General features: G+C 37.2%; 1 protein-coding gene across 1 annotated transcript in view; it reads left to right on the top strand.

Moving 5' to 3' along the window:
* Positions 1-24,277, top strand: part of cfap298 (cilia and flagella associated protein 298) — a 103,380-nt gene that overhangs the window by 67,102 nt on the left and 12,001 nt on the right. The window contains exon 3 of the mRNA XM_039744920.1: positions 8,035-8,130. Coding sequence (XP_039600854.1) covers positions 8,035-8,130 — 96 coding nt within the window. The remainder of the gene's footprint in view (positions 1-8,034; positions 8,131-24,277) is intronic.

Raw genomic sequence — 24,277 nt, 5'->3', positions numbered from 1 at the left:
TGTGCTGGTGCCATCTCGTGCTATGTCCATGGCTGTATTTAATGTTACCTTAGTCCTGGCACTTAAAACTTTCTCTCGCAGTTTCGCTGAGTTTGTGTCAAACACCACCCTGACCATCTCATCTTCCTCTCCATAAACACAGTCCTTCACCCGTGAATATTTAGTGGGAGTTTGCTATTGGATTGCCGCTGACGGACGGCCTTATATGGGCAGGCACTAAATTACAAACGCCAGCAGCAGCCTGTCTATGAACTTAATTTAAAGTGTAGGTTTATATCGTGCTTTGTTTCCGAAGTAGCAGAACTCATGAACATGGTTGTATATGTCACTCGCTCGCTTCTTATTGTTTCGCTGCCTTCTCAATTATATAATGCATGTTTTCTTCAGCGCTTTTTCGAGGTCTTCCTGGTTTTCTATGTACTGCGTGATTACGTGGGAGGCGTGATGATGTCACACAAAACTCCGCCCCCACGGCGTTCAAGCTCATCTCCATTACAGTAAATGGAGAAAAACAGCTTCCAGTTATGACCATTAGGCGTAGAATTTCGAAATGAAACCTGCCCAACTTTTGTAAGTAAGCTGTAAGGAATGAGCCTGCCAAATTTCAGCCTTCTACCTACACGGGAAGTTGGAGAATTAGTGATGAGTGAGTGAGTGAGTGAGGGCTTTGCCTTTTATTAGTATAGATATCACAGCGACACTCATAACAGTGACAAAACAATTACATTGACAATCATGTTACGTTATTTTCAAAATGTTTCCTTTTCTTTCTCTTTCCTTCTTTAACACACTACTTCTCCGCTGCCAAGCGCGGGTATATATATATATATATAGATAGATAGAGATATATATATATATAGATAGATATGAGAACAACGTATATATATATATAGATAGATTATAGATAGATAGATAGATATGAGAACAACACTCATATCAATGACAAAACAATTACATTAACAACCATGTTACGTTATTTTTCCTTTTCTTTTTCGTACCTTCTTTAACACACTACTTCTCTGCTGCGAAGCGCGGGTATTCTGCTAGTATATATATATATGACAGCAACACTCATCACTCACAACAGTGACAAAACAATTACATTGACAATCATATTACGTTATTTTCAAAACATTTCCTTTTCTTTTTCATTGCTTCTTTAACACACTCCTTCTCCGCTGCGAAGCGCAGGTATTTTGCTATTTATCTATAAAATGTAATATACATGCTTTAACACAATTACATCATGAAAGGGATATCAGATATAAATCTAAGGATTCTAAATATTCAGAGAATTGGACTATTGTAAATTTAATGTGTTCTGTCTGGCAATTGCTGCATGCAACTACTGGCAACACAGAAGGAAGCACCAGAAGCAGTTAGTGATTAACAACTGGGTTGGTTTTAAGATGACGTTTATGACAAAATAAACTACAAGATTAAAGTCAAAATTTCTACTTTACTCGTGAAATAGACATTTTTTTCTTCACTGTGTACCCATTTGTTTTTCTCTGTGGCTCAAATATGCTTCCATACATTCTGATGCTGTTGCGAAGGTGCAAAAAAAAAAAAAAGATTGCACAAAAGATGTTATGTGAGACCGTTTAATGTACTGCATCATTACGATGGGGAATATGCAATGCTTGTATTGCCTATGCAAGAAAAAGATGAAGAAAAGCACCATGAAAACATTTGTATGTCAGCATTTCCGTTTGATGATTTGCTTCACCACATCAGACCATTCATCTAACATCTAAGCACTCACATTGATCCTATAGGATCTGCAAATTACCTTACTGTCACATGTTGATAATAAACAAAACACGTTCCAACTTGAACACACTGCCCCCCCCTATTTTTTACTGGTGCTTCAACTCGCACACACGTTGCATTCATTTCTGAGGACGTACTCAGAGGACACGTCAAATGAATGCTGGGAGTGCATGGGAGCCATGATGCACGCATTGACATGTTCTGAGTGTGAAGTATAAACCAGCCCAAAGATGAGTGAATAAGAAAATAAAATGATATGAAGACTGTTAGTAAGAGAACTGGTTAAACACCCCATCTGGAATTGCTCACCAATTAATGCTGAACAGGGCAAGAATTTCTCTCGTCTTCCAAAATTAAATCTTTTTTTGTTGAATGTCTTTTTTTTGCCATGGTTATTTTTAAAATGTTGTATTAGAACAATAATTATACACTACAGCGAGAGGTGGGGAGCATGCACTGATACAGTCTGTTGCTACACCCATCACATGACAAATCACCTCAGGATCCGAAATTTGTACCCAAATGCAATCATGCAGGGGGTGACACCTGACCACCACATTATTTTGAGTGGAATGGAACAGTGAGAGATTTTTTTTTTTACCGAGGCTGAAGTGGCTATCTTGCCACCAAACTCCAAGTCTTACTTGCAAGTTTGGAAGACATCCTTGCAGGGTTGAATGCAAGTTAAAGTCATGCCCAGGATGGAGAAATTGCAGGTTAAGGGCCTTGAAGTCACCATGTTTGAAAGAAACATTTTTTTTTTTTCATATAACTGTAAATGTTGAAACAAGTTGCAAGTGAAGTGGCTGTTTGGCTTACCTGCACTGGCGATGAAATGAGCTGCTCCATGTGTTAATACCAAAATAAAATTTATTTTGTTTTGAAGCACAAAGCACTGTGATTATGCTAGTAAGCTGGAAAGCGCTGCATACTTCATTGCTAAATACAGACATGTAAACACTAATTTTTTGTTATTCATTTGGTTTTTGAAGCCAAAATTTTCTCCATCCATATAATCCTCAAAAAGTAAAAAAAAAAAAAAAACATAGTGATGGCAAGTATGTAATTTATTTGAGAGGCACATTGGTGACTGTAATGCAGTCTACCAATTCAACTGCACATACAGTTAATATTTTATTTCTGGACTAGTACACAGACTATACAATCAGTAAGTGTGATCAGTCATATAAAATACATGTTTTATAAGAGTTCTGAAATAATGGATTAATGTAAAGCTGACAAGTTTGATTTCATACATGAAATTAAACTTTGGACAAATGTAAAAAATAATAATAATAAAAGGTAGGACAAATTTGGAAAATTGAATCAATGTGACTCGTCCATTACACTTTTAGTTTGTTTTTAAACAGATAACAATGCAAATATAAATCTTGCAATAGCAAGTTTTACAAACTTAGCAGTTATTATCCAGCCCAACCAAATTTTAAAAGCATGTTATTATAAAAACAGTTTTAAAAAGTTTGTTTAAAATATCTGTAACATTCTTGGAATTCACTAATTCAAGTAAAGATATAGTAATGTTTGAATTTTGAAAACACTAAGCAGTATTTTTCAGTTACTGGAGAAAAAAATGTCAGAATAAATTCGAAATGTGTACATTTCCTTTATAAACCTTTGCCGAATTAAAACCTCAAGATTATAAAACTCCCCTTTTGTTCATTAGCTACAACAAGCTGGATCTGCTTTATTTAAATATTAACGCTGTCAAAATAAACATTTGGACAGGTCTGACCCTCTTACTACCAGCTATAGCACTGTATTGATTGCAGCAGTTCTCCAATATCCAAGCCAGAAGTTCTTGTTTGTGTTTAGGGGATTATTGTTTGTTTTATTATTTATATATTGTTCACTGGGTGGTTCCACCCCTTGCTTGGTTCACTTGCCAACCCCTGGAGGCTGGCAGTGGGCACCTGCTATCTCCCAGCTGAGCCACTCAAAGGGCATCGGGGTGCCCTTCTGTTAGAAAAGCAATTATATTTAAAGAGATAGTGTATTTATAATAGTATGCTGGACATGGGAGGAAGACAGTTTGGTTCTTACTTATTATAGATAGAAAACCAGTATTTCAGTACAACTGTCTATTTTAAATACCAATAAATAATAAAACATAGTAAAAAGTAGAAGTAAAAAATTTTAATGTACTAAAGCATACTAAAAAATAAATAAAAAATTAAATTACATCAATGCCTTGTCAAAAACAATATGATTATTATCCTTTAACTTACATTCTATAAACGTTGCTTTTTTGTATTTCTTTCTATCTATCTACATTATTTGGATGAGTTTAATTTTTGTTATGTAATATGGTAAATTATTTGGATGAGTTTCATTTTTGCACAACGACACCATCTGCTGGGATACATCTGGCCAGTGCCTCAGTTTCCATGCCCATGATATAACATAAACTTTCTTGACTTAGGAGTCAGTTTGTGACAATTAACTATAGTATTGCATGAGCCATTGTGTGTGTATGTGTCTAAAGTTGACTGACTCCATTTACTCACTAACCCATCAACAAAAACACTAGTTTTAGTTCAAACCTGATATTTGGGAGGATAGTACTCCTAGGTCAGTAGTTATCTGCTAAGAAATGGTATTTTGACATTTGGATATGTAGGGTTAGGATTTAGGATGTATTTGATTGAAATATGTTGTAGAAAAAAGAAAATTAGATGATGTGTTTTCTTTTTTCTCCATATTTGTCAATAATAATTTTGTAGCGAGGGGGCTATTCTGACACATACAGAGAAAGAGAGAGGAGATTAAGGCTTGAAGGGATCTTCAGTTTCATATACTAACTTCTGCCTGCTCTAACCTCTAGCACACTAGTTTGTCGATATCATATACTGAAATCAGTTCAGATCTCCATGGGGGTCCGCAAGACTAAAATTTAATGTAAAATTTAAAAAGCTTTGCAAGGGAAAAAAAAAACATTGACACTACAGAGTACCTTCATCCACAGAATGTTACTGTCTTGCTCCACTGACAGACTGAGGAGATCGTTCCTCCCCCACACTATGCTACTCTTAATGTTTACCACCCGGGGGGTAAACGTTAACATTATACAATGTTATTGTCTCTTATACCTGCCTTGCACTCTCCACCTTGTATTTTTTAACTTGCACTATATTTTTATCACTCTTTAATTAATATTGTTTTTATCAGTATGCTATTGCTGGAGTATATGAATTTCTTCTTGGGGATTAATAAAGTATCTGCCTGCCTTCCTTCCTTGAGCTTTGAAATGGAAGGTGGAAGCATCAGCGAAGTCTGACTAAGATACATTTAGCAGTAAAGCTTGAGTCTTGGAGGGAGGGAGGGAAACATACAGGAAACTAAGAGGTTTCCTCATGTTCAACACAAGTATGTAGCAACTGCATCAGTTTAAATACTTGCAAAGCTCTATTAATGTGTATTACACTACCAAAAGGGAAAGGGACTGACATATGTATATATCCTGCTGTTAACAATTTTTTTTAAATCTGCTGTCTTCTGTGCAGTCCTTGCTTCTCTCCTGTTTATTCTATTCATTGTTTAAATTTCAGAATCCCATGTCTCCTTTCTCTACTAGCAGACGTCACTACAGTACATTTATGGGTAGCAAACTAGTGCTTGAAGTGGGCCGATATGCACCGCAGGGCAAATATTTTAAGAAGCTTCCAAACAATAGTACCAGTTGTTGTTTTGTTCCACTTCAACCACTACAGAAATAAACACAAAAATTGAAATGTTCAATTTATTGCACCACCCAACTGTGCAACCTCTAAAGAATATTGCTGGATGTAATAAGTATAAAGTATAACTTTACTGTCTTGCTATGGCCAGGGCCAAAAAATAATGTATAAAATTAGTATATAATAATACTGTCTAATATGTAATTTTTTTTCAGTGCCTTGTTTAGAGTTGTGTTTAGAGACTTTCAGATGTTTGCTGAATTTGTTTTTCTGATGTTATGATCTGAGCTATATATTTTGCAGTAGTATTTTGTTTATCAGATAAATACAGTACATTTTTGCATTTTCGTTTCGTGTTACCTCATTTTCACTTAACTCCTGCACAGATATAATTATTACAAATAAGTTATTATGTAAGTATAACTATTCCAAATAAGTAGTAACTTTTTGCAGTCTTGTGTCATTGGTGTCCCTGGAAAAAATGCAGAATCCATACAATTATTGAATTGAACCTGAAACTACAAATCACAATCTTAGTAAAGTTATATGTGATTTTTAAATACTGTAAAATGTTTAAATCTAGCATTAAGTTTTGGCAGATATATCAAAAATACTTGTGTAATGAACTGTGAAGACACCTAATGATAGTACCGTATTTACTCGTGTACCACGCGCCCTCGTGTAAGATGCGCACCCTAATTTTTACAAAGAAAATTCACGAAAAAAATTTTGCCCTGTGTACGACGCGCATCGTAATTGTATAGGAAGCGTTTAGAGACAGAGAGAGCACTGCGAGCGAGAGGGAGCACGAGTGAGCGAAAAGGTTGAGTGAGTGTGAGAGAGAGAGAATGTGAGCACGCGAGCGAGAGAGCAAGTGATCGAGAGAGAGAGTGGGAGTGCGTGAGCAAGAGAGTGAGAGAGCGCGAGTGGGCGAGAGAGAGTGAGCGAGCCCAAACAGAAGAAGTAAACATTATAGAATTACATTTCCTCGTGTATGACGTGCACCTCATTTTGTAATGCTAATTTTCGGGAAAAAATGTGCGCGTGGTACACGTATAAATACTGTATTACTCTTACTGTTTTAAATAAGTGTTAAATTTGGACAAGCCGTCTTTCAATACTTTATATAGAGTGATCCCCCGTCTATCATAAAAGTTACGTTCCAGACCCATCAGCGATAGGTGAAAATCCGCGATATACAAAGACCATATAAATAAACATTTTTTTTTATAGTTTAAGCCTTAAAATACCACTCCCACACGCTTTAAACACATGTAAACCTATTAAAACACACTTTGTAAACACATACTGTATGATATGTGGATGTTGGGCTAAGGATATGGGTAACATCTCTCTCATATTTAAAAAAAAATCTTGGCAGGCAGACCAGGGAGATGAGTGTGATGTTCTGAGAAGACAATTTGACGTCCCGTGAGAGACACTTCAGCGTCACGCAGGACAAGGCAGTGACACAGAAGGAGAACTGCTGTACAGGCTTTTAAATGATCAACGCGCAGAGCGAGAAGCAGAACATGCACTTTGGCAGAAGTATCACAAAGCCAGTAGCTGATCCGTCCACTTCTCCTTAGTGTGCGTTCAGCTCCCCCCTTCACAACGCGAGCGGGAGAGACGCAAAGTGGCAGGAGCGTAGCACGCCTCGCGGAGTTGAGCGAAGCGATCGAGACCAGATCATCTCAGAGAGACACTTTGATGACACGCGAGAGTAGACATTACAACCTTAGGAAGCAAAACCCATGAGACGGTGACTTTTGCATGTCACACCCTACTTACAAATAATTTAAAACAACTTCACAGATATCTAACCTAGCAGTTGTTGGAATGCTTTTGCCAGAAACACTTCAGGTGCTACCAGCTCTTAAAATGACAAGCAGAACACGCAGCTCGGTAGCAGATGATCCGAGTGTATCTCCTTCGCATGCGTTCAGCCCTCAACTCCAGAACGCTAGTGGCAGAGATGCGAAGTGGTAAAAGGACAGCTGCTGTATAGGCTTTTTAATGATTGACGCAGAGCGCGGCAAGCAGAACACACAGCTGGCCAGCAGCAGCAGCAAGACAGCAGCTGAACCGATTGCATCTCTTTAGCACATGTTCAGTCCTGTGAGAAAGAGATTTAATCACGCCCGGGGCAGAAAATAAAGGACAAATACTGTTTTTACAAAAGTTTTAAAATAAAAATGAAAATAATGTATATGTAACAGTTACCATGAAAATAACAATCTGTTTAAATTGTTTTTCTGCTAAACCAAACCCAGGGGTGGGCGAGTGAAGCAAGCAGGGAGCGGAGCCCCCAAATAATAATAATAATAATAATAATAATAAATCCATGATGTAGTGGGGATGCGATAGCTGAACCACGATATAGTGGGGGATCACTGTAGTATGTATTTTTTATATACTTTTTTTTCTATTTCATTACTGAATCCTTTTAATTTATTTATAATTGTTTTCATTTTCATATTTTTATTCTAAATTACAAAACAAGCATGACATTTGCGTAAGGTGATTGTATTAACATTATTATTATTATTTATTTAATTCTACATAGCGAGGACAAGGGGCACCAGCTCGAGAGCCAGTGATCAGTCCTGAAGATCAGAAACAAATGATGCTTCATTATTATAGACGACAAGAGGAACTTAAGGTATAGTATTTTTTTTTTCTGTAAAGCCAAAAGCAAACAGACATGAATAGGAGATATTGATGAATATGTGTTTATATCCTGATTCTATTTTATGACCTTGGCTTTTCCTTCACTGTAATGAAGACCGATGCAGACCTGTCATGAAACAACTCTTGACAGAACACAAGAGTGTATCCGCACATTAGATTATGTTACAATACATACATTAGATATAGATTAGCTGGAATTACTAACTTTTTACTTGAGTTTGCAATGTGATGTCTAATATTCTAGGAAAACTGTTAGTAGGTAACACAATGATCTTCAGGTATTTAAAGAATAAACCAGGCACACAATCCAGATCTCACTGACATATTGTTGTATTCATTAATAATAGGTGCACTATGCATAAAATAAGTTGCTGCTTATTGCGATCAATTGTGCCCTGGTGCATTTTGGATTTTGTCAAAGCATTTTTCTGTTCTGCTGTTTATTATTCATATTTTAAAGTTGTAAAAGAAACTAATAAAAGCAACAGGAATATTACATTTTTTTTCCTTTACTGTTTGTTTTAAAATATGTTGTTTAAATGACTAGAATAGCATTGCTACGAGCTACATGGAATTAAGCACTACTGTTTACACAAGGATTGTGCCAAATGTAATCAGCTTGTTAGTTTTGTAATTCTATAAACATATGAATATTAAATTGCTTTATGTCATTCAGTTCTAAGTAACCTTTCTTTACTTTTGTATTAAATTTCAATTTTCATTTTCCTTGTATTTGAGCTCTGTTTCCGCCATCTGTAGCTGACATGGGCTTCTTTTAAAGGTAAAAAAGAGAATTAAGTATGGGATAAAATTATGAATGGGTTGTATTTCGAATTTGTTATTTTGGAAAATTATTGGTATAAACCTAGTTATACAGTGATTAAACAGTTCTAAGTTTTGCAGTAATGAATGAAATGCTTTGCTCTGTCAGTGTAAGCAACATGACACCAATCTACATGAAACCAGGCCATTCAGCCCAATAAAGCTTTCTAGTCCTAGCCCTTTAATTATTCCAAAATAACATTGTTGAGTTTTAACCTCCTTAGTGTTGCATTTTTTTCTTGAAAAATCATGTAAAAAGCTTTGCATTTTTTGGCTTGTAAATGTACACATTTTTAATATCTGATCTTTCTATTGTAAAATGTGCAAAACACAAAAAGTACAAAGTCTGTCATGTAGAAAGTATGATGATGATACAAATAACAGTAATGCATACCGTAGATCTCGGAATACAGGCCGACCCCCTTCTCCAAGCAAAATTTTCTAAATTTCCTTAAAAGTGTCTCTTCAGGTATATTCATAACGTTTATCAACGAGAATGTGAGACTGCCGGCATTTTTGATATATAATATAATGTGCATAATTTACCAAAACACCAATCATTTTTCTAATGTACTAACCAAAAAGTTATAAAAAGTGCCAAGCCTACTTCGGTTAAGCTAGGAGCATGGCGGCACACATGGTCGCAGCGGCTCAGGGCTCTCCTTTTGAGTGCACTTTTTTGTTGTTTTTGTACTTTTTTTTTTTGTCCTTGTATGTGCACGATCGGTTTGGCGAACATCCGCTACACCATTCAGAACCTTATAGACATCGGTGTCGAGAGCCAGACATCTGTTTCGAGTGTTTTTCATCACACGCACAACATCCCAGACAACATAGCGAGACCAGCGGGCTCTCCGTGGATTGTTGTTGGGTCTAGGAGACAACACAGACGGAGGAGGGAAAGAAAGCAGAAGCGGGGCTGCAGATTCGGCGTTATGCTAAAGCTAAAAAACAACCATACAAGCCCTATATAGAACTTTTTTTCTGCACTGAAGGAGCTGCTTTTAATCTAATTGTAGATGCGTATAGTGACAATAAAAGGCATTCTATTCTAGAAACAATTTCATACTGTACTCACCATTTAATTTGACATCTTTGGGCTGCAGTAAGGGAGGAGATATTTCCACACAATGTCCATCTTCGTTTTGATTGCGATCGCTTACTTTTACCTTCTCTTCCTTCCTTAGCAATTATGTGTCTTGCTTGCATGGTCTTAATGAATTATATATATGTATATAGGTAAATCACTGCAATAACGGAAATTACATCCACAAACACATGTATCTGGGCTCCGACTGATGCTACTAACGCTCTCGGTTGTTTGTTTACAATCATAGCGGATACACGTGACGCATCCGTTTAGAAGCGCAAGATGTTGATCGAAATCAAAACAAAAATTTCATTTTAAACTTCCCGATAATTTATTATAAATTTTATTAATAAAATCAACAACTAAAACACTTTTTTGAATAAATTATTTATTTAATTTAAAGTACCGGCATGCAAAGTTACTTCTTCATCTGAAAGATGGCTCTGTGGTTTCGTCATTATTTACTTCCGTATTCATCGGCAAAACCGGCATTGCACTGGAAATCTTGAATCTGAAACAATATTCATTGTATAAACCTACCCCCAAACTCCAAGCCAGAAATCTAGGACGAAATTCTCGGCTTATATAACGGGATCTACGGTAATAATAAAAATAATGCTAATACAGTATATACTGTCAAAATGTGTAATTTGTGTGGTATTTCTTGAAGCACAGTGAAATACACAGTCCCTACATCACAGGACAATAATAGACTCCTTGTAGATTTTCTTTCCAGACTGATCAGCTTTTTCTTCCACTGCACATATGTGATTGACACAAGCATCACTTTAGGATTCATCAGAAAAAGTTTCAATTTCACTATCTGTTTCAATTTCACAACCTGAAGACAGGTTCACTTCGTCATCACTGTCAAGAATGTGGCTGGGCACATTGGGCTGCTGAAAAACGTTTCTTGTGAGACACCATTATGAGGCTAGGAGAAGACATGTCTGCTCCATTGCCTGGGTTCCAATCAGGGGTATCACTTACACAAAACTCACCTATATTGTTTCCTGAGCAATTCTGCTGGTATTTTTACATCCCAAATAATCCTTGGGTCTAACTCTTATGCGAGATGCATCTATACAGTTGCCCGAATGGCATGTGGGACAACACTTTTAGCACTGTTTTTACAGCCCAAGTGACACTTGAATCTAACACTAAGGAGGTTAAAGGTCCCTAAAGTTTTACTGCCTACCACACTACCTGGCAATTAATTCCACGTGTCTATGGTTCTCTGTGTGAAGAAAAACCTCCTAATGTTAGTTGAAAACTTGTTAAAGGAAAATTTTGCACAGTGTCCCTGTATTCTTGCTGAACACTTTGTTCGTGTTACCTCTTAATCATCTTTTGCTTAAACTTAAAAGGCTCAGTTCTTTTAATCTTTCTTCATAACACTGTAACTGTGGAATTGGTGTACAGTAATCCCTCCTCGATCGTGGGGGTTGCGTTCCAGACCCTCCCGCGATAGGTGAAAATTCGCGAAGTAGAAACCATATGTTTGTATGGTTATTTTTATGTACTTTAAGCCCTTATAAACTCTCCCATACTGTTTATAAATATTCCCCGCACAGTTATACAGCATAAACCCTTTTTTATTCTCTTAGATATTAGGTAATATTCATTGAAATGTATGTATGTAAACACACTGTTTATATACAGTAAAACCTAAATATTATTTCAAAGATATCAAGTGTCTCCGATATCATATGTTACAACCATTACGATAGACAGGCCACCAGCAATAAATACGTACAATGCAAGAAAAATTGTATACAGTAAATGTGTGTACAGTGACACTAAATGTACGTACATGTACTATGGACTGTAAGTAGAAAATTTAATTATAGTTACTCACCAACAATGACACGATGACTTGTCCGATAACGAGTAGTTTTGTTTTACTGCACAACAAAGGAGAGCGTTACAGCTCTTCTAAAGGAGCCTCTTCAGGCAACTGTATAGCACCGCCGTTGTTCTTCTTCCAGCAGACTTCAATCCAAATCCCTAAAGCAGATTCCATCCAGACTACTGCCTTATTACATCCACTTACAACTTGTTTTGCACCCTGTTTAAAAGGACACTGCGGCTGTAGATTTTATATTCCTTTCCTACTTTTTAAATAAAAAGAATCGTAGCCTCATTGATGCCGTAATGGCGGCCTATAGCGATGTAGCTTTTCCTTTCCTTCAAAATATCCAAAACGTTTACCTTTTCGGCAATCATTAACATCTTCCACTGGCGCTTGTGCGCGGCCCCCGAAGCAGTAGCAGGAGCAGATCTTTTTGGAGCCATAATGAAGGGCTTGACTATGCACAAAGATAAACATAAAAGAGCACAAAACTTAACTCTTTACACAATGAAACACGTTGATGCTGAATGAGCGAGACGAGACTTCCTGGTTAATGCCACGGAATCGAATTCAGCGCTCCGTCACTGAGCCATTCAGCACACAGGAACTTAACTGCGTGCTCTGAATGGTTAGCTTCTCAGCCATCCGCCAATAGCATCCCTTGTATGAAATCAACTGGGCAAACCAACTGAGGAAGCATGTACAGGAAGTAAAAAGACCCATTGTCCGCAGAACCCACGAAGCAGTGAAAAATCCTTGTTATACAGGGTGGGCCATTTATATGGATACACCTTAATAAAATGGGAATGGTTGGTAATATTAACTTCCTGTTTGTGGCACATTAGTATATGTTAGGGGGAAAACTTTTCAAGATGGGTGGTGACCATGGTGGCCATTTTGAAGTCGGCCATTTTGGATCCAACTTTTGTTTTTTCAATAGGAAGAGGGTCATGTGACACATCAAACTTATTGGGAATTTCACAAGAAAACAATGGTGTGCTTGGTTTTAATGTAACTTTATTCTTTCATGAGTTATTTACAAGTTTCTGACCACTTATAAAATGTGTTCAATGTGCTGCCCATTGTGTTGGATTGTCAATGCAACTCTCTTCACACACTGATAGCAACACCGCAGGAGAAATGCTAGCACAGGCTTCCAGTATCCGTAGTTTCAGGTGCTGCACATCTCGTATCTTCACAGCATAGACAATTGCCTTCAGATAACCCCAAAGATAAAAGTCTAAGGGGGTCAGATCGGGAGACCTTGGGGGCCATTCAACTGGCCCATGACGACCAATCCACTTTCCAGGAAACTGTTCATCTAGGAATGCTCGGACCTGACACCCATAATGTGGTGGTGCACCATCTTGCTGGAAAAACTCGGGGAACATGCCAGCTTCAGTGCATAAAGAGGGAAACACATCATCATGTAGCAATTTCCATATCCAGTGGCCTTGAGGTTTCTATTGATGAAGAATGGCCCCACTATCTTTGTACCCCATATACCACACCATACCATCAGTTTTTTTGTTCCAACAGTCTTGGAGGGATCTATCCAATGTGGGTTAGTGTCAGACCAATAGCGGTGGTTTTGTTTGTTAACTTCACCATTCACATAAACGTTTGCCTCATCACTGAACAAAATCGTCTGCGTAAACTGAGGGTCCTGTTCCAATTTTTGTTTTGCCCATTCTGCAAATTCAGTGCGCTGATCTGGGTCATCCTCGTTGAGATGCTGCAGTAGCTGGAGTTTGTCAGGGTGCCATTTGTGAGTAGCTAAAATCCGCCGAAGGGATGTTCAACTAATGCCACTCTCCAGTGACATGCGGCGAGTGCTACGCTGTGGGCTCTTGCTGAATGAAGCTAGGACAGCCACTGATGTTTCTTCATTAGTGACAATTTTCATGCGTCCACATTTTGCCAAATCCAACACTGAACCAGTTTCACGAAACTTAGCAAGCAGTTTGCTAACTGTAGCATTGGAGATGGGTGGTCTCGTAGCGTGTCTTGCATTGAAATCTGCTGCAATGACCCGGTTACTGCGTTCACCAGACATCAACACAATTTCTATCCGCTCCTCACGTGTTAACCTCTGCGACATGTCAATGGCTGTAAACAAAGAGAAACTTGTAAATAACTCATGAAAGAATCAAGTTATGTTAAAACAAAGCACACCATTGTTTTTCTTGTGAAATTTCCAATATCTTTGTGTCACATGACCCTCTTCCTATTGAAAAAACAAAAGTTGGATCCAAAATGGCTGACTTCAAAATGGCCACCATGGTCACCACCCATCTTGAAAAGTTTTCCCCCTCACATATACTAATGTGCCACAAACAGGAAGTTAATATCACCAACCATTCCCATTTTATTAAGGTGTATCCATATAAATGACCCACCCTGTATATTTAGATATGCTTACATTATAAAATCCATGATAGAGTGAAGCCGCGAAAGTCGATGCGCGATATAGCGAGGGATTACTGTAGTCACACTTCTCTGCTGCCCCAGCACTTTCACCTGTAGGGCACCGATCTTAACATCAACCAATTCTGATAGCATTCATCATACCATTACTTTCTGTTTCATGTGTTTTAATCAATTCTACACCCATTTATGTACCCTGAATCCTCACCTCTTTTAGTTTGATGCCCAACCTTTCATGTGGGACCTTGTGTCAGGTGCTTTTTGAAAGTCAATTAAAATAATATTGTATGCACTACTTTGATCATAAGCGTTTGCTGCATCCACATAAATTCCAGCAGGTTAGTAAAACATAACCTCCCTCTGCTGACTGTTCAGTAAAACTCCTGTTCTTGATGCATGTTACCCAGTCTTTTCCTTAATAATTCTTTCCATTAATTACCTATGATGCAATTTAAGCATACTGGCCTATAGTTGCTTGATTATGTCCAATCACTTTTTTTTATTAAATAAGTTTTGCCATTTTCCAGTACTTCTGATTTTCTCCAGTATGCAGTGACTTCCAAATGTATGCATCAAGTATTTATATACAGTGCCCTTCCACTATTATCGGCACCTTAAGTAGAAACTGCTAAGAAGGGTTAGAAAAAATCACTGTTTGATGAAGAACCATCATCTTGCACTGAAAAAATGAGAAACATCTGACTTTTAATTGAAACAAGTTAATTCAAAGAAAAACACTGCCATCATCAAGAATTTAATATTTTTAACAAATGCATATGTGCCACAATGGTTGGCATCCTTGGATGTTAATGTGAAACAATGTAACTGAAGCATGTTTCCCATTTAAATTGAACATTGTTGTTGATTGGAGTGTATAGGAACTTTCCATCTGAAGTCAATGACTTCATGATTAACTGGGATACAAATGTGAGGAGAAACAGAATCAAATTTCCTTATCTGTATGACCTCATGGTTGCATAAATATCTGGTCCTTGTGATTTTCTGTTATTTCATCCTGTTTTACCCAAGAACTAATTCTCCCTCAGTAGTAGTGGTAGTCCTTTTTAATGCTGAGAGGTTATCCACTTCCTCACACATGGCGACCTCAGAAAAGTGCAAGTTTGGAGCATCTGCCGTTTCACTACCTGTAATTTTTAATTCCCCTTTACTATTCCTGATGCATTTCACCTCCTCCCTGAAAGATCTGAAATGCTGAAAATATCTTAGGGCCATCTTTCACCTTATCTGCTAAGTTCCTCTCTAACTGCCTTTCAGCTTCCCTAATATCTTTCTTAATGGTTGCCCTTGTGCTCTTATATGCCCTAACATTGGACTTATTAGTCTACTGATTCCAGATTTTGGGATGTATCTGTCCTGTACAACATTTTTAAACTTGTTCCAATTCTCCTTGACTGTCTCCACACTTAAAAGCTTATCTCAATCCGTAGTCTTTAGAAAAATTTAGAAAATTTACCCTATCAAAGTTAAACTTAACTGTTTTGGTCTTTACATTCGTACTCCTTCAAAACGTTAAGAATTGTATTATATTACATCGATGGCCAAGTCGGCAACAATTTTACAGTAGGCATGCTTGACAGTTCCCATGCATGGCTGGTACAGCTCTGTGAAAAAAGTACTTGACTAAACCGGTCATGCAGTAAATTTCAAGAAAAAGATTCAGCAAACACAGGATATTCTCTGCAAAAAATGCTTTGGTGAAATCCATCAGTCAGAATTGTAAATCTTAAGCATAATTTCTTTTGACTTGTACTCTACCCATTGTGCTCTTAAGTCTAATAATCTGTTAACCGCCTTAATGGTTTCTGAACATTGACTGGAACTTAATCCTTATCTTAAGCAATTGTTTCAGGTTTCAGATTTCCTATCACATATTCTGGTCTCACGTTTTACTTCCACCATGTAACACTTTACGTTTGCAACTCTCTATCTATAAAAAAAATCGTGGAAAGGACATTTCCAGGGTGATGATATGTGATCTTGGAATTTCTTGGAAGACATTGAAAAGACCCGCGAGACAAAAAAGACTGGCCACGGAGCATCTCGCGGGGACCATAAACATGAGACTTGGTGCCAAGATATTCTTCCAGGGCCGTCTCACGAGGACGTGGAACATGAGATTCTTGCAAGACACGCCCTTTTTATCAAATAAGAGCACAGCTCTCAGCAAAGAAGAAAGAGCAGCGCAGAGAAGAGAGACCCAAAATCAGTTCATGTAAAGGCACAGCACGTAGCACATACATATCCTGTGCTCTCAGCAAAGAAGAAAGAGCAGCACGGAGAAAACAGACCCAAAACCTTTGGAGAGAGCAAAAGGCAGATAAGAGATTATGAAAGCAGTGGAATTTGAACGGCTCAAACAAACGATGGCGCGATACACATGCAGAGAAAGGTATAGAATATGAAAGCAGTAAAATTTGTTAAGTACTGTAGCCAAGCCAAGTTGAAGTCTTTTTGGTTTTAAGTCACTGTTGCATCCAATTGAGGGAGGGCAGAGTACAGCACAGAAGACTGATAGCGGGTTACTGATTGATGCAGTAATGGGTGAGACACGGGGGAGGAGGGGTTGGAGAGGGTGCATTGTCACAATGTGTCTCCAAAGACGGAATTAAAATTCACTGTGATCTTGAAGAGAAGGTAACTCCAAATACTGTTTTTAATGAAGCTGTAAAGTAAAAGCAGTAACATTCAAAAGTATTGTAGCGTCCCAGCCAAGTTGAAGCCTTTTTTGTTTTAAGTGACTGTTATGTCCAATTGAAGGAAGGTAGAGTACAGCACGGAAGACTGATAGCGGGGTACTGATTGATGTGGTAAGGGGGTGTGAGACCCGGGGGAAGAGGGGTTGCAGAGGGTGGTAGAAAGTTGTGTTTAGGGTTACAAGGTCGGCGATTCTTCAAGTAGAACTTTTGTGACACCTTATTATGTCAGTCGCTACATTATCAAAAAAAAAGATAGTAAAGATTGCATTAGCACAAACAAAAGGTGATTCATCATCAGAACCAGGTGTAATTGAAAAAATAGCAGGACAAATTGAGGTCAGAAATAAAAGGCAAAGAGTGGAAAAGAAAGTCCTCACCTTCGCATCATTAAATGCACAAAACGTGGATTTACACAATATGTGTATTACACCATGCGCTATGAGAATCTGTGGTCACCAGTTAAAGCGATTCCAAAGAAATAAAAACGCTTTTAGAATTGTATATCCGATTAAACAAACACAGGGGTTGGCGAGCGAAGCGATCAGGGGGCGGAGCCCCCTAGTACTTTAAATTTCCAAGCCATTATGCTGTCCTGGTCCCTCTGTAATGATTCAACAGGTTTTAGATTTTCTGCAAAATCATCTAACTTTGTATCATCTGCAGACTTAATCAGCTTATTCTTTGTTTTTCTCAAAATCTTTTTTTATATATTAAAAATAGCACTAACCCCTGTGGTAAACCTCTCTTAATATCACCCAATTCTGATAAGTTTCCTTGCATCATAACCCTGTGCTTCCTGCATTTTAGCCAATTCTAAATGCTAAATTCTATATGCACACCATATTCCGAACTCCAAACTTTTTCGTTTGATACCCAACCTTTTATGTGGGACCTTGTCAAATGCTTTCTGAAAGTCAAGATAAATAATATTGTGTGTTCCACTCTAATCATATTCTTTTTGCTGCTTCTTCATAGATTTGCCACATGTTAGTAAAACATGACTTTCCTCATCTAAGCCCCATCTATTATTAAAATGTGCTTGCTAACACTACTGTTGTTAGCATATGTTGTTCAATGTTTTCCTTAATAATTCCTTCCATTATTTATCCTGTGATGTACATTAAGAATACTGATCTGCCGATCACACTTTTACTTAATGGAAGTATAATTGCCATTTTCCAGTCCTTCAGAATTTTCCAATAGTTTATGTATGTACTCACTAGCCTCCTTAAGTACTTAGCAATAAATGTTATCAGTCTTAGTAATGTTTTTAGATTTTATCCTATTTCATTTTAGCAGTACTTCTCCCTCTATAATTTCTAGTCGCTGAGTATCTTCTTAGAAGCCTTAGAAGTCCCCGTTACTGCTGGGAGGTTATCCACTTCCTCAGATATGAAAACTTCCGAAAAACGCAAGTTTAGAGCATTTGTAATTTCACCATCTGTATATTTTAATTCTCCTTTACTATTCCTGAATGCTACACTTCCTCTTTGTCTGTTCTTTTACTACTAAAATATGAAAGAATTTATGTGGGTCATCTTTCCCCTTATGTGAAATATTCCTCTCTAACTGCCTTTTACCTTCCCTAATATTGCTCTTAATATGCAATTATGCCATAAGGTTTACATTGGAGCTGTTAGTCTTATACAGCTGTTTTTTTTCCCTTTATAGCTTTCATTTTCATCTCCTTATTAACTCACTGCAGAGTTTTTTCCATTTCCTACTAATTCTAAATTTTGCATATCCTGCATTCAGTATAAAATGTTTTATAAAGTGTTTTTGAAACTCGTTCTACCTCTCCTTGGCTGTTTCCACACTTAAAAGATTATTCTAGTTTATCACTTTTAGACTTTGCTGTATCTGTTCAACAATTTCCCCACCAAAGTTAAACTTGACAGTTTTAGTCATTTAATCTATGCCCTACAAAAACGCTGAAAACTATTCCATTATTATCACTTGAATCTGTACACCAAATTCTATCCTGGTTATTACAATATACTAAATCTGGACAGGCTTCTTCCCGAGTTGGTGTTTTAATATACTGTGTTAAAAAGTTGTCTTTGATTATGTGTAAGAACTCTTCTTCTCATTCTCCACTCTTTTTTAAGGCTAGTCCTGTTAATATTAGGATAATCATGTCAATAATATTTCCCTCAGAATTTGTCATTAATGGTATTAAAAAATACATACTAAAATTGCCACCTTCACTGGGTTGTCTATAACATATTTGTAAAGTAAGGCCTCTATCCCTAATGCTTTCTTGCCAAATGTAGACGTCTTCACTTAGATGTGGCACATCATCCAACTGAAGAAAACATACTTTTAAATTCAGTTTTACATAAATGGAGATTCATTCTCCTTTTCTTGTTTGGTTGTGCTTCCTAAACACTGTGTTAAACTAGTCCTCATGTTTTTTTTTATTTTGACAAGTTTCTCTTATTGCTATAATATTATAATTATGCTTATTTTCATACAACTCAACCATACTTTATTTGTATTACTCCCAGACTTCAAGCAAGCAACATTTAAGGTGTCATTTAATTAACTTTGGCCTAAAAAAAAATAACTATGCCTCTTTGTTATTCAGTTGGTGCTTGTCCCTTCATGTATAGTTCTAAACCTAGTCTCACTTAAACATCCTTGCCCCACTTCCCTAGTTTAAACAATCCTTAGCTAACGTACTCGTATGCCTCCTCATCACATTACCACCCCTCTGGTGAACCGTCATAGTGGAACAGATCCCATCTGAGTCCCAATGCCCCCATAAACTTATGTCCTTCTATCCTACACCAAGATTTCAACCACACATTTAAGCTTTTCCATCTCCTTACCTAGACTGGCACATAGCACAGGCAAAATTTCACAGAAGACTGCCTTGTCAGTTCTGTTCATATTTAGTAAAGAAGTGTATTGTTTTGTTTGTCCTAACTATGTTGTTTGGTGATTGCACATCTTTGTTAACACAATATGTGTAATTTTAATTGAAATTGAAATTGAGTGTCCCTTGTCCTTCAAAACATTGAAATACTAAATACATTTTATTTTGGTATTAACAAATGGAGCAACTCCTGTCATCACCATTGTGGAAAAACCAAATGGCTACTGTTTGTATCTTGTATCAATGTTTTCTTGTTAGCACAGCCAGTTCTCCCATATACCATAGTCCTATACGAGTAACTGTGGATGTGTGTGAGGCCCACTTCCTCTGCAGTCCTGAACTGCATAAACCAATTAGAAAATGGACAGATGTGCTCATTACAATCAGAAAATGAATGCAAAGCCACCTTTCATTCATCTGTTTACGCTACTGAATGAAATCGATCTTGTTATCTTTTCATCTCCTGCTTTAAAAGTGTGACTAAGCAAGTTAAACAATTACATCCCATTTGATAAGTAAAGTTAATTTTGTTCTCAAAACATGTACAAATACAAGTAATGGGTAAAAGTGGCAATACCACGAGCATTTTTTAATATACATAACAAATATAATTCCTGCACTTGTGTGCTGAAATTCTCCCGTCTCTAGCACAAAGCCTTTCCAGACATGTCCTCTGCTTTTTTTCTTTTTGACATGGGTTGGTGCAGTACTGTATCATCAACATTGTAAGCCATTTTTGTACAGTACATAGTTCACTCATGTTTTTCTCATGAATTATTGGCCAAATTAAATAGTCTACTTAACTCTTTAAGGGCAGATGTCAACATTTGTGTATGTTCAGGGATAGAGAATGGTAATCAGCTTTAAATGGTGACAAAACTCACAGTTATGCTTTAGTTCAACTCATTTTGCTAGAAGGAAAATTAGCTTTGTTGATTTGACCTGGATTTCCCTGTGTGTGCCTGCATAGCAAAGAGCAAACAACCTTTAAAATGGCATCAACATCTTCCGAGAAACCAAAGCAAATGTGCAAAGCAAATTACACCATGGACGACATTTTGCGTACTATCACTGAATCTGACTCTGCCTTCTTGGACTCCAATTTTGATGCAAATGATCTGTAGTTGAGGATCAAACACGAAAGTAAGGTACCAGCATCAGTATATCACACCCTGCTGCTCATGGTGTTGAACATGTTCTGTAGCTGATGCACCCATGGCAGTGTTCGCCTGGGAGGACTGCTACCTATGATGACAAGAGGTACAAACCAGATTGTGTTGCACTGGAGCTGCCACTACTGTGCAAAGACAGCCAGGCAGCTGTCTGGCTGTGCATTCCTGCTGCGCACCGAGCTGCTCCCACACAACTGCCAGAAACTGCAAACGGGCAGCCACAGCATGCAGCAACAGACAGTTTTATGTTGCTTTATGTGTGAAACCACTGCTTTGTGTGCTAGTCAGAAAACTGAGTTTTTTGGAAAAAATATTAACTCCTCAAAGAGGTAAAGTCATGAATGAGTGTAGTACTGAATTTCTCAGGACATACTGATACTGTAAAAAAAAAGGTTTCCACATTTGCAGAAGTTTGGTAACAAATTATTACTGAAATATTGTTTTTTCTGACATCCCTACTCCGGAGTTGTCTCTGCCATTATTTTTCTGTCAGGCTTGTGACATGAGAAGGACGTGAGGCCAAATTATGTGGCAGACATAGCCCACACCAAATCTTTGGTTGTGCTACAAATATGCTGAGTTTTCGATAAAGACCAAGATATAGTTTCAAGGCCCAGTGGTTTACAGGTTTTTGCATAACAGTCAGATAACTCTAAAATTTTATATATATTATATAAATATATAAATTAATATTAATATGAATTGATTCAAACATAGTTTTGTATTGCTTGTATGGAATGTTATTTGATTTTAATAAATTCAATAAAATGTTAAAAAAAAAATACTAACAATTATTATATAAATATATACTGTATGTATACACAAATAGACAAATGTGCGTGTGGGTTTGTACTACACTTCTGGTAAAAGAGAAGTTTGGTGGAGTGGTGGCTCTGAGGCTAAGGATCTACGCTGGTATCCAGAAGGTTGTCTGTTCAAATCCCGTTACTGCTGAATGGAATCCTACTCCATTGGGCCCTTGAGCGAAACTCTTACCTTGCAATTGCTCCAGGGGTGCTGAACAATGGCTGACCCTGTGCTTGGACCATAAAGGGTATGTGAAAAATAATTAAAACCTAATACTAGAAATAGTAAGAAAGGCACATAAATAACAAGAAAAAAGCTGCTGTAATACTCTCCCCAACCATCGATTGACTGATGTGTGTTTTGAAGTTATTTAAACTTTAGTTTTCCCATGGTTGTTTACCTAATTCTTATCTCTTTACTTTCAAGCTCCCTGCCCCTGCCAACACTGTTTGTACTTCTCCAAATTAATGAATATTTGTGCTGTTGCCCTCTTACTAGTAATAATTTTTCTTTTTTTATTTTTTTTTTTTTTATTTATTAATTTTATTACAATCAATACATAGCAATCAAGTTTTTACAAAAAAAGAATTATGCTAAGAACAGATCGATCCCCACCCTTGAGAGAGAGAGCAAGCCAAATGGTGTAAAATTTAAGGCTTTAAAAATACCTAAATCAACAAATTCTCTGTGCTTTATAAACTCATTTCAAAATATTACTGATTAGATCCTGCCATGTTTTGAAAAAAGTCTGCACAGATCCTCTAACTGAGTATTTGATTTTTCCAATTTTAAATAATATAACACATCAGTTTCCCACTGACTTAAAGAGGAGAGTTTGGGTTCTTCCAGTTTATCAGAATAAGTCTGCGTGCCAACAGTGTAGTGAATGCAATCACAATTTGTTTGTCTTTCTCCACTTTAAGACCCTCTGGAAGAACCCCAAACACAGCTGTTAATGGGTTAGGAGGGATTGTGAGTCCAAGACTGTCTGAGAGGTAATTAAAAATTTTTGTCCAGAATAATGTTAATTTGGTGCAGGCCCAGAACATGTGACCTAGTGAGGCTGGGGCTTGGTTGCAACGTTCGCAGGTTGGATCATGCCCTGGAAACATTTTGGAGAGTTTTAGTCGAGACAGATGTGCTCGATATATAATTTTGAGTTGTATAATTGTATGCTTTGCATATGGAGCTTGAGTGAATTCTCTGCATTGCTACTTTCCACTCCTTTTCTGATATATTAATTGAGAGGTCATTTTCCCAGTGTCCTCTTGGATCTTTGAAAGGAAGGGATTGTAAAAGGATTTTATATATTGTAGAGATGGAGTCTAACTCCTTGAAATTGAGCAATAATTTTTCCAGCGTGGATGAGGGTGCAAGATGAGGAAAATCTGGAAGGTTCTGTTTAACAAAGTTCCTGATTTGAAGATAGTGAAAGAAATTTGTAGCTGGAATGTTAAATTTGGAATGTAATTGTTCATAGGATGCAAAGACGTTGTCTATATAAAGATCTCTAAGCAAGTTAATTCCAAATTTTTCCAGATATTAAAACTGCATATGTTTGTGAGGGTTGAAAGAGGTGGTTCTTTTGCAGGGTGCCACAGAAAGAAGCTTCTCCGTCTTAAAATGCTTTCTACATTGGTTCCAGATTCTAAGTGAGTGGAGCACAATTGGGTTATTAGTGTATTGCCGATAACGTGTGTTTATTGGAGCACAAAGCAAGGAATACAAAGAAGTACTGCAGGATTTTACTTCTATTGCGGTCCATGCCTGTGTATGTTCTTCTATTTGTGTCCAGGTTCTTATCGACTGTATATTTGCCGCCCAGTAATAAAACTGGAAGTTAGGTAGAGCCATGCCACCTTCTGCCTTTTGTCTTTGTAGGGTCGCTCTTTTGATGCGTGGATGTTTAGAATTCCAAATAAATGAGGTTATTGTTGAATCTAATTGCTTAAAGAACGATTTATTAATGTATATTGGTATGTTTTGAAATAAAAAGGAGCTTAGGAAGAATATTCATCTTAACAGTGTTAATTCTTCCAGCTAGTGTGAGATGAAGGGTTGACCATCTATGCAAGTCTTGTTTAATTTTTTCCATGCAGACGAAAATTTTGTTGATAAAGAGCTTTATGTTTACTTGTGATGTTTACCCGAGGTATTTAAACTGTTCTGCAATGATAAAAGGAAGGGTGTCTAATCTAATATTATATGCTTGAATTCACCGGAAAGAGTACACTTTTATTCAGATTAATTCTGAGACCAGAGAGCTTTTGAAATTCTGTGAGTGCTGCTAAGACTGCAGGCACAGAATTTTCTGGGTCCGATATATACAGTACCATGTCATCTGCATATAATG

The sequence above is a fragment of the Polypterus senegalus genome, chromosome 2, assembly GCF_016835505.1.
Source record: "Polypterus senegalus isolate Bchr_013 chromosome 2, ASM1683550v1, whole genome shotgun sequence".
NCBI lineage: Eukaryota > Metazoa > Chordata > Cladistia > Polypteriformes > Polypteridae > Polypterus > Polypterus senegalus.
The sequence above is the reverse complement of the archived record's forward strand: the minus strand, read 5'-3'. Positions and strand labels throughout refer to the sequence as shown.